The 10928-nt window shown below is 31.3% G+C and overlaps 1 protein-coding gene across 2 annotated transcripts; it reads right to left on the bottom strand.

Moving 5' to 3' along the window:
• Positions 1–326: 326 nt before the first annotated feature.
• On the bottom strand, positions 327–2327 carry LOC114281996 (WUSCHEL-related homeobox 4). Of its 2 annotated transcripts, none has more exons than XM_028224616.2 (3): positions 1793–2327; positions 1016–1327; positions 327–730 (listed from the first exon to the last, which is right to left on the bottom strand). In XM_028224616.2, the coding sequence occupies exons 1-3, from the start codon at positions 2033–2035 to the stop codon at positions 584–586; spliced, it is 702 nt and encodes a 233-aa protein (XP_028080417.2). In that variant the 5' UTR covers positions 2036–2327; the 3' UTR covers positions 327–583. The 2 variants fall into 2 exon arrangements, with proteins under 2 accessions (XP_028080417.2, XP_028080418.2); XM_028224617.2 differs by having other exon boundaries at positions 1016–1318.
• Between the last annotated feature and the right edge of the window lie 8601 nt (positions 2328–10928).

Below are 10928 nucleotides of genomic sequence, written 5' to 3'. Positions count from 1 at the left end.
GAGTGGGAAAGGGAGTGGGAGTTGGTGGAGGTAGATGCTTGGACTTCAGCGTCCTTAGCTTGCCCACTTTTAACCTAAAAACAAAGCTTGTCCTTAGCTTCACCACTTTTAACCTAAAAACAAAGCTTGGTTTGAAAGTTATCGTACCCGTCCCAAATCTTTTGTTTAATATATGAGGTTGGGTTTATTTCTTAACAAAAGATCTAAAATTATTTATTTTTTATATTTATTTATATCCGTAGATGTGATCATGATGATCCCATCTACAAATACGAACAAATACAAAGAATAACAAGTTAAACTTTTTTGACAATAACTTGATACCATTTTCCAAGAGTGACAAAGCACTTTGGCTCCATATATGCATGTCAGGAAGACTAACAAAGGGATCAGGAGGGGTACAAAGATACAACTTGTTTTTATTCTTTCCCCAAACAAAGAAAGAAAGAAGAAGAAGAAGGAGGCAAAAAAGAAAAAGAAAGAAAAAAGCACATTGAAGCAAAATTCACAAAATGTTGAACCAAAAGTCATGAGATTGAATCCAAAAAGAAAAAAAAAGAAAAAAAAAAGCTTCAAACCCATTTCATCTGCCTTCAGGGTGTAATGGGAAAAGCTCCAGAGTCTTGTCTCCCTCCTCTTTACAATACCTCTTGTCTTCTTCCAAGCTTTCCAACACCCATGTCCTGCACTTCCTCTTGTTTGGACTCTCTTCTTCTCTCTCCACTTGTCCCTATCCAAAATTTGCACTAAAAATGTAAAAAATATTGTTCTAAAGATAAAAAAAAATGTCATGTACCTAAAGAAAAATGATTCAAAATTTAAAATTTACAGAGTAGAATTTTACTTGTCAAGAGCCTACAGCCTACATGCATAATGAACCTACACTCCGTTAATTGTTTGGGTAGAAAACAGCTATATAAAAAATATTCTTCGTATTTTCTGACATTTAATACAACCGAAAATCAACGGGAAATATTTTTTATGATTAACGAAAACAAACTTATATGAGACATACCCTAGTAGATGTGTCCAATGTTATAGTAGCAATGGTGGTGGCCGGAATACTCCTAGTACAGTGTCCGAGGCCAAGAAGACTAGCACTGTTGCGTTTCTGCTTCTGTCTCTCGCGTGCTTTGTGGTTTTGGAACCAATAAAACACATTCTTTCCTTCAATCTTTCCATATTTACCAAGTTGTGCTGTGATTTGCTCAATCTGCTCCGCGTTCGGGGTTCGCATCCCTCCCCTATAAAGCATCTCCAGTATCCCTATTTGTTCTGTCGTCGGATTCCACCTTGTCCCACCTGGCTGCGTCTCCACCTGCACATTCTTTGTTTCACAAACACCACAAGTTATACCAAATATACATGCATATGTCAGAAGTTAAAACATATCAGCCTTTGAGCATGTCGTTTCAGCGGTTTGGAGGAAATAATCTCATCCAAACTGTTATCAAAGGGTTGACAATTTCTTAACTCATTGTTAACTCAAATGACTTTAAAACTATCGGGTTGAGCAAAATTTTAAATCTTTACACATTATACAAACACATTCTAAAGTCATAAAACCTTTTACTATAATTGTGAGCGACAATAACGGGGGGACATGGAAAATGAGGAGGGTGAGGTGTCAGAAAATGGAAATATATTTTTTGGGTTGAAGTACATATAAATATTGATAAGTAGAGCGGGTTGGCACGACTTGGATGGTTTGGGTGAGTAAGTGAGTGTTTTTTTACATACTTTTGTTATACGTATCGACAGATATTTAAAACGTAATTGAGAATCCCTTTACCTGAGTTGTTTCACCCATGTCCTCGGAGCGTCGGAGGGGCTTTGTAGGGCTGACAGTTTGAGGTCTAATGAAGCTCTTGAGATCGAAAGAGGCAGCAGTGATGGTGGAGTCGCTGCTGCTGTTGTTGTTGCTGGAGTGTTTGGGAACAAGAGGGCGAAGACGCTTGCAACCAAGCGTGAGGGAGGAGGGTTCGTGCACCCAGAATCCACGTGCGAACTGATGAACCTTCATGCTTGATTCCATGTGTGTGTATATCTGTAAGGTCCGATGAAAGAGAGAGTAGCCATTATATATACAGAACAAGTTTGGAAAAAAAATATTAATTAAAAAAAAAAGAAAAGAAGGGAAAGAATAAAAGTGGGAAATGAGGTGGTGGGTGCCCAGAAAAACCAAGACCAAATGATGAGGCGAGGTTGACTTATGATTTCCATATTAAAAAGTAGAAGAAAAGAGAGAGAGAAAAGCATATGCATGATCAATGATTAATGTATTGGTAATGAGAGATATGTGAGATAGAGCGTGTGGGTGGTGGAACAAATAGTAACCCATCAGTGAAAATCATTTTATGGAGTATCATTAATGTTAGGAATGTCGTTTGAAGTAATTATTCAGTAATTTCGAAATATGAATATGTGATATTTTATAATATTATAATTGGTGGAGAAGGTATGTATGTGAGATATTGTAGTGGGTGATTGGAGAACATAAGGGACATTGAATAATAATTAGGCCAAGTTTGGCATCCTCTAAAAAATTCAAAAAGTCAAAAAGTCACTATCCTATTTAAGTCACATCATCTTATTTAAGTCACATCACCTCTCTAACACATCACTTCAAACCCAACTCAAATCCAACTCATATTTAATAAAAAGTCAAAAAGTGCACTTATTTAGTCTTCCCAAACTTGGCCTTAGTTAGGGAGTACATATACGTGGTACTCCGACAATATTGAACAATTTCCCCTCATTTGGATGCATTTAGTCGAATTGAAGAATTTGTCTACGTTGAATTTTAATTGATATCTTATGCGCATCTCAACTAATTTCAATATTTACATAAAGTGCTTTTACAAGCGTGGCTTAAGGAATTGATAGTAGCTACTGAGAGTTGAATATAAGATTTGGAGAGATTACAACCTCAAACTCCCAACTGCACCGACTAGGCCAAATTTATCGAGGTGCACGTAAGCTAATCCGAATATCTAATTATCAAAAAAAAAATAAAAAAATACATATATGTGGATTTGAAGAACTCTCAACACAATTTAAATTTATCTATTTAAAGTCTCTTTGTTAATAAGTTATTTTAGTCACTAAGTTATTACAAGTTATATCACTATTTTTACTTTTTTATAGTAAAAAGATAAAAACTATTATTGAATTGATCTCGGAATTGGATCCCAGTAGTAGCTGTTGCCCAAAGGTAACCAATTCCCAAACGGAAATTGCACCCAAGCATAATAATCAAGCTCACTCAACTTGAACTTGTCTACTTAAGCCTTATTATCCATGCATAATAAACTAAGCTAGAGCTAATGAATTACCAATTTACTCGCAAATTTGAGCACTCACCGACCACCTCCCCCCCTCCCCCCTATTTTAATTAGTATGTCCAGATTTTTTTTTAAAACATTTTGTTTGGAATAAAATTATTAATAATATCAAAATATGAATAATTTATACAATAATATTACGAATTCAGACTTAATTATCTAGAAATTATCCAAAATTATTATCTTGTAATTTATATTTATTTTATATATAAGTTGCATGCAATACAAATTTAATTTTATAATTACCCACCTAAAAACATGATTTTGTCTGATTCCCAAACTTTTTCTAATTTATTTAATGAATAAGCGATAGAAACGACAGAAATGAGAATTGATGAATCACAACATCACTAAAATTATTATTATTATTTAAAGTTATTCACTAGCCAGTGATACTATTTGGCTTTTGTCCTGATCATTTAATTATATTTCAAAATTTACGTGTTTCAATTTTTTTATTATATAATTTAATAATTATTTATATAATAAAAGAAAATTACTATGAACCCACTTAAGTTAATTGAATTTATCCTGAATGAGATGTGTGTGATTGAAATTGAATTTATATAGTGTAGGAGTTTATGTGTAGAATAAATTTGAAACATAAGATGACAATTTTAGATAATTTTTAAATAATTAAGCCTGAATTAATAATATTATTAATAATAAAAAAGAAAAATATAAAGTTAGAAAATTCGGTGCAAATGCCACCGTGGGATCCAAAACATATTAGGATGTATGATGATGATGAATGAGGGAGGTGTGTGCGTGTGGGTTGGCCAGTCTAATCAGGTCGTTTTTTTCTTGCTTTCATCATGAGAAAGGTTTTCATGCTTTTCGGTGGCCTCTCTCTCTTTTGGCTCTCTCTTCCTCTCTTCTTTTTCTTTTCTATTATTAAAGTTAGGAGGAGGAAGAAGATGGAGAGAATGAAAAAGAGATTCCTCCAATCCCATAACTTGAAAATGCAAATTCTTTGGCCTTTTTAAGATCATTTCTGATATGGGTTGATAAGAAGAACTGAATGCTGTCTTTTAGTGGTAGATTTTTTTTTTTTAAAGGTGCAAAAAAACATATACCAAATCCACATGTATTGTAGTTAAAAAAATAAAATAAAAATCCACATGTATATGATAGAGCCAAATCTAAAAATCAAATCCTTTTTTTCTTTGGGAACTGTAGGACCAAATCCAATTTCCCAAATAGTCTTAATCCACCATCTCATCTTTTTATCCCAATTTTTTTTTAAAATATATAATATGCCCCTATCTTGATTCTAACACTCAGTACCACATATATAATTCATATTAATTAATTGATTATTGTTAATTTATGTGTGTCATGTGATATGGTATTTAATATAAGGCAAATGCTAGTTATTGTTGTTGAACAATGTTTAATAGTAGAATTGAGTGAAAAATGTATTGAAATAAGTAAAATAATAAAATAATAAATTAAATTTAGCCTTATTTTGGCAACTAGGAAAAAAAGTTAGCTTATTGACTTATTTGGATAATATTACCTCTTTAATTTTTTTTGTACATTTTTTCAAAACAAATCAATAAATTAACTTTTTTCCTAATTACCAATAACAAGCCTTACTAAGGCCTCGTTTGGCAATTGGCTGTTTTAGTATAAAAGTTAAAAAGTTACTAAAAAAATTAAAAAGTCAACAACTTATACCAAAAAGTCAAAAATTTTCTTTTTCTCTCTACTTTTTGCACACTTTTTCGTAAAAAATCAAAAAGTTATCCCAAACATATTAATTTTTTTTACCTCATATTTTAACTAAAAAGCCAAAAGATTACAAAATAGCATGTTCCCAAACGAGGCCTAAAAAATATTTTTAATTTAGTACGGTAAGCTGGCATGCATCAAAGTGGCACGACAACAAAAACACATTTTAGTGACACCATACTAGTGGTATGTTCTTAAAAAATGTTACAAAAAGAATATTTGGTGGCATTTTTTAAAAAAATGTCATAGTGCCATAAACATACAAGGCTCTAGTAGCATTTCAATTAAAAAAAGTGTCACTTCACTACAACAAAAATGTCACTACAACAAATTTACACTTTAGTGACACTACACTACTGGCATGTTTTTAGAAAATGCCACAAAAATAAAAATTGGCATTAAATGTTTTAGAAAAATGCCACAGAATCACAAACATATAAGGCTCTAGTGGCTTTTTAATAAAGAAATATCACATCAATTTTATGGCATTTTATAAAATAATGACACAAAAAATTATGTTCGTGACATTTATCAACAGATGCCACTAAACTTTAGTCGCAATAGCATTTTTTAAAATATGTCAAGACACTAGGTAGGTGCAAATTACTTTTTATGACACTTAGGTGAAAAGTGTCATAAACAAATATTTTATAGCATTTTGAGAAATGCCACTAAGCCAAAACCTTTCCAAGCTAATAATGACATTTTTGAAAAAACAAAAAATGTCAATATATTTTCTAAATTTTTAAAATGCAATAAATGATTAAAAATAAATAAATTAAACTCAATATACACTACAGGAAAAACCACATTCGGCGACTAAATTTCCTGACCAAAACAGTATTGGTTGCCAAAAGTAAAGCTTTTTTGGCGACTAAACAATTTTAGTAGCCAAAAGTCTACAATTGGCGACTAAAACTAAGTTTGGTCGCTGATTATATAGGTTTTAGTGACTAAAAAATTTTTAGTAGCCCAAAGTAAAGTTTTTTGGCGACTAAAAAAATTTAGTAGCCAAAAGTCTACAATTGGCAACTAAAAATAAGTTTGGTCGTTGATTATATGGGTTTTACCGACTAAAAAATTATTAATAGTCAAAAGTAAAACTTTTTGGTGCCAAAAAAAATTTTAGTAGCCAAAAATCTACAATTGGCGACTAAAAAATAAGTTTACTCGCCAAAAGTGGTCATTTTTAACGTGGGAGAGCTAAAATCCTAAGGCGGGAATTAAATTTTTTGGCGACCAAAATTTTGGTAGCTGAAAGTGCATCTTCGGCCACCAAATCTGATTTTGGTCTGCAAAAGCTAAGTTTTTTAGTAATTAAAAAATAATTAGTAGCCAAAAGTATAGAATTGGCGACTAAAAAAGTGGTGTTTTTTATTTTGCTAGTAAATAGTTTATTTTACATAAATTATGTTCAATAAAATAATTATGTTTATACATATACATATACTTTTATATTAATATGGATGTATGCACTATATAAATAATATATGTTGCATATATAATCATGTGGTGCTATAGAGGTATAGTGGGAAGAGTGTGGTGTATAAGGTTTATGGTGCAGGAGGTTGGTGGTTCGAGTCTCCGCAAGAGCGGATCAAATTGTTCTACAACGAATTATCGTCACGAATGGCACTTGATAGCATCACGAATAGTGCCTACCATGACATTAAAGTGTCACTGAAAGATTTTAGTCTTGATGGTATAATGACATTTATAAGTGTCACTAACTCTTTTTTTAATGGCGCTTGATAGTGCCACAAATAATATCTACCATGACATCAAAATGTCATTAAAATTTTTTAGTCATGATGGTATAGTGGCATTTATAAATATCTACCACAACACGAATATAAATGACACTTGTTCAAAATGCCACAAGTATTATCTATGGTACTTTTTCACAAACGTGAGATGGCTACTCAGACGTCGTGCAGCCAACACTAAAATAAATAAAATTTGCCTTTTGGATCCCAAAGAAAAAAAAAAAGAAAAAGAGAGAGAGCGAGGTGGAATTGAATTAACAATTCAATACTCTCACTTAAATCTTGTTTGGAATTGTTAATCTTTTGAGGGTGGAATTAGCATTTTCATGGAAAGTCACAATTGAATCTCATAAGATTAATGACTAATAAACATTGTCAAGCCGAGTAGTATAAACTTGAGGATAATATTTAAAATTTTGATTTAGAACTTTGTCAAAACATTAATTAACTTTAAAATTTTAGAATTATTCAAGATACGCACAAGTTAAACAAGACAGCCGACTCAAAAAAAAAAAAAAAATTGTGAAAAACCTCTCACTCTCTCGCAGGTCCAAGGCCACGCCTTTGCAGAGATCACCAAGGTATTCTGTTGTTTATTCCAAGTAAGAGACTATAACCTGAGAACTTGTTCTAATATTCCAAAACAAATTCCACTTTAGTCAGGATTCACTCAGCGAGGGTACATCTAACCCACACCAAGTGCTATGGTAACAACAACTTAAGAGTTAACCTCCTAACTAACTGCGCTAGAGGTAGGGCTGCATATGGATATAACCGTTCGTGAACAGGCTTGAGTTTGGCTCAGTAAGAGCATGTTCAAACTCAGTTCGTTAATTTTTTTTTTTGCGTTGGAGCTCGAGTTAAAATTCGAGTTCGTTAAATTTTTAATAAACAAGGCCAAACATTATAAAACTCGGCTTGTAAGCTCGGCTCGTTTAATATTTATTATTTATATATTAAATAATATAAAAATATGTATAAAAAAAATAAGATAAATATGTTATTTATATATTTGAAAAATATATAGACAGTACATTTATATAATAATGGTAGTAGATATTATTATTTTGGTAAAATATTAACTTTTTTTTAATATGTTTATAGATATTATATATATAAATGTATAATCAAAATTTTAGTTGTAACTTTAGTCTCATATGCAAGTATGAATTTATAAATTTTTTGGCTCGTTAAGACTCATGAACATGCTCGAACTCGAGTAAAGTCTAAATCAACTCAGCTCGAGCTCGATTTCGTTAAATTTGTATTGAGCTCGAACTCGTTAAAATCTTAATAAATAAGTCCAAACATATTAAAATTCGACTCGGCTTGACTCATTTGTAGTCATATCTAAAGAATTGTCCCAAAAAATTTAGAACTTAAAACCTAAAATTTTAACCCCAAACCCTTACCAAGTATGTTAGTACCTTGGGTTCATGATCAACGTGTTAAAACTTGACTATGGTGTATGTACGCAAGTAACTCAAAAATTCTAAGTAGAGCGGTGATTATTGCGCAATTATTTGCGGCGGCTACCCTGAAATCCAAAATAAAATGAAGACAAAAAATCTAACCTTAAGTGATATTTTATGTTTTATTTCCATTCTCTCCACCGTAGAACATTTATGAGATCATTCATGTTAATTTACCCGACAATGACACCGTCGTGTGACTTTGTGTACGTTAAGGTACCCCACAGCTTCTTGCTAAGTTCTGCATGAAAATCAAGAGATACGCTTTGATTTTGTAGTATCAAAATTGACTCTTTCGCCCTTAATACTCCTAAACTTACGCAACAACTATTAGATTTTTTTTTTTTGGTTCAAAAAAATTATTATATATTTTTTGAGAATTTGTATTCTTTTGAAATTGATGCGGTGTGTTCAGATCAAAGATTTGAATTAAAAAAATCGTAAAAAAAGAATCAAATGTGAAAATACTAAATTTATAATTCACATACTGTCTAAGCGAGTTATAATTTATTTCTTAATTAATTAATAAAAATAACTTAACATATTTTATTTTGTTTGTTTTCCTCTATCATTAATATAAAGCACTATATTAATAATGTTGCATTAAAGGCAAGTCATAGACGGTCATTAGCATTATCCCAAATCTAATTTATAACCTTACTTTCAAGGGCATCGAATGGAATAAATTCCTTGGAAGGGAATTTTAACAAATTTATAGCACCTTTTATAAATGAAGGAATTTTTATCATTCTTATCAATGTAGACATCGTCTCTAAATTTCTTATTTCCTCCACAAGAACATGAAATTAATACTTTATAAACAAGTCTTATTTACAAACAAAAACAAATTTGTTTACTCTAAAAAGAAATTTCTTAAAAAATTGTCGACCAAAAGTTGCAACAACCCCGTATTAAATCTATTATTCAAAAAATTCAAACTTTATTCGAAACAGATTTATGTTCAAAATTGCCCCATACTTTTTGGCACCGCAAACAACATATGATTGATTTACGATATAAGAAAGATTTTAATGAATGCCATATTCCTACCAAAGCTACAGTCATCCAAATGGATAAAAAATTAATGAAACACTGCAAACAAGAGATCAATGATCTTCTCAATAAAAAATTGAGTTGCCCTAGCAAATCTCTATGGTCTTGTCTTGTCTTTTATGTCAATAAGAATGCCGGGACACCTCGTTAGTTATTAATTACGAACCACTCAATAAAGTTTTACAGTAGATCAGGTATCTCATTCCAAACAAAAAAGATTTGTTAAATCGGCTATTTGAAGCTAAAATATTTCAATTTGATATGAAATCCGACTTTTGACAAGTCCAAATCACAGAAAAAGACTGATACAAATGAGTGGAATGTTATCCCTTTTGGCCTAAAAAATGCCTATTTTGAATTCCAAAATATTATGAATGATATTTTTAATATATATATATAGCCTTTACAATTGTCTATATTGATGATGTACTAATTTATTCCAATTCTGTTTCTCAACATAGCAAGCATTTATATAAATTCTATCATATTATTAAAAATAATGGTTTAGTTTTTAGTGTCAAGAAAATGCAATTGTTTCAAACCTCTATTAAATTTCTTGGTCATATCGTTCACAAAAACACCATTATTCCCATTTAACGATTCATGGAATTCTCCAGTAAATTTCTTGACGAAATCTGTGATAAAACACAATTACAATGCTTTCTAGGAAGTTTAAACTATATATCTAAGTTCTATGATCTTCATAAAGATACTAAAATCCTTTATACTTGCTTAAAGAAAAACCCTTCTCCTTGGACACAAGAACATACTTTTGTTGTCCAACGCATTAAACAAAAGTCCAATTATGTTTATCTATTTCAACTGCTTACAAAATTGTTGGGACAGATGCTAGCTATGTTAGTTATGGTGGCATACTCAAACAACTTTATAAAGATAAAGAACAACTAGTTCCATTCACCTATGCTATCTGGAAAGTTCCCCAAATACGGTATTCTACCATTCAAAAAGAAATTTTATCCATTGTTTCTTGCATCAAGAAATTTGAATCTGATTTACTTAATCAAGAATTTTTATTACGCATTGATTGTAAAGATGCTAATGAAGTTCTTGAGAATGATGTCAAGAATATTGTTTCTCGACAAGACTTTGCTCGCTGGCAGACAATTTTATATGTTTTTTTATTTTAAAATTGAATATATTCAAGGAGACTCTAATTCACTCCCTGACTTTCTCACTCGTGAATTTTTGCAGGGATCTTTGGACACCTCCACATCAAGACCTCCGCCCCCACTAATAACTTTTTAAATATCAACATATTTTCAATCATTATTGTCATTGCTCTATTCAAGGTAAAAGCTATTATTCCTAGATGGCGCATAATCTTAAAAACTATTCACAGGCTATTTTCTCCAAGGAAGGATCCAATTTTCAACACATATCGACTGGTTCAGAAGACCACGGTTACTACACCCATGATACCACATATCTTATTATTTCCATCACCAATGATCATATACATATCGATTACAACAACACTCTGATACCAAACCAGAAACCCTTATTTCCTATTATTTCCCCAATAATTGGCATTATATTCA

The sequence above is a fragment of the Camellia sinensis genome, chromosome 3, assembly GCF_055761805.1.
Source record: "Camellia sinensis isolate YWXY chromosome 3, ASM5576180v1, whole genome shotgun sequence".
Lineage (NCBI taxonomy): Eukaryota > Viridiplantae > Streptophyta > Magnoliopsida > Ericales > Theaceae > Camellia > Camellia sinensis.
Note: the sequence above shows the minus strand (reverse complement) of the source record. Positions and strands in the feature narration are given on the sequence as shown.

Excerpts from the sequence above, each read along its gene's own strand:
- LOC114281996 (XM_028224616.2), bottom strand. The coding sequence starts at position 2,035 with ATGGAATCAAGCATGAAGGTTCATCAGTTCGCACGTGGATTCTGGGTG. Across the intron at positions 1,328-1,792 it reads ACATGGGTGAAACAACTCAG|AATGTGCAGGTGGAGACGCA; the intron begins GTAAAGGGATTC and ends TGTGAAACAAAG. Across the intron at positions 731-1,015 it reads CATTGGACACATCTACTAGG|GGACAAGTGGAGAGAGAAGA; the intron begins GTATGTCTCATA and ends AATTTTGGATAG.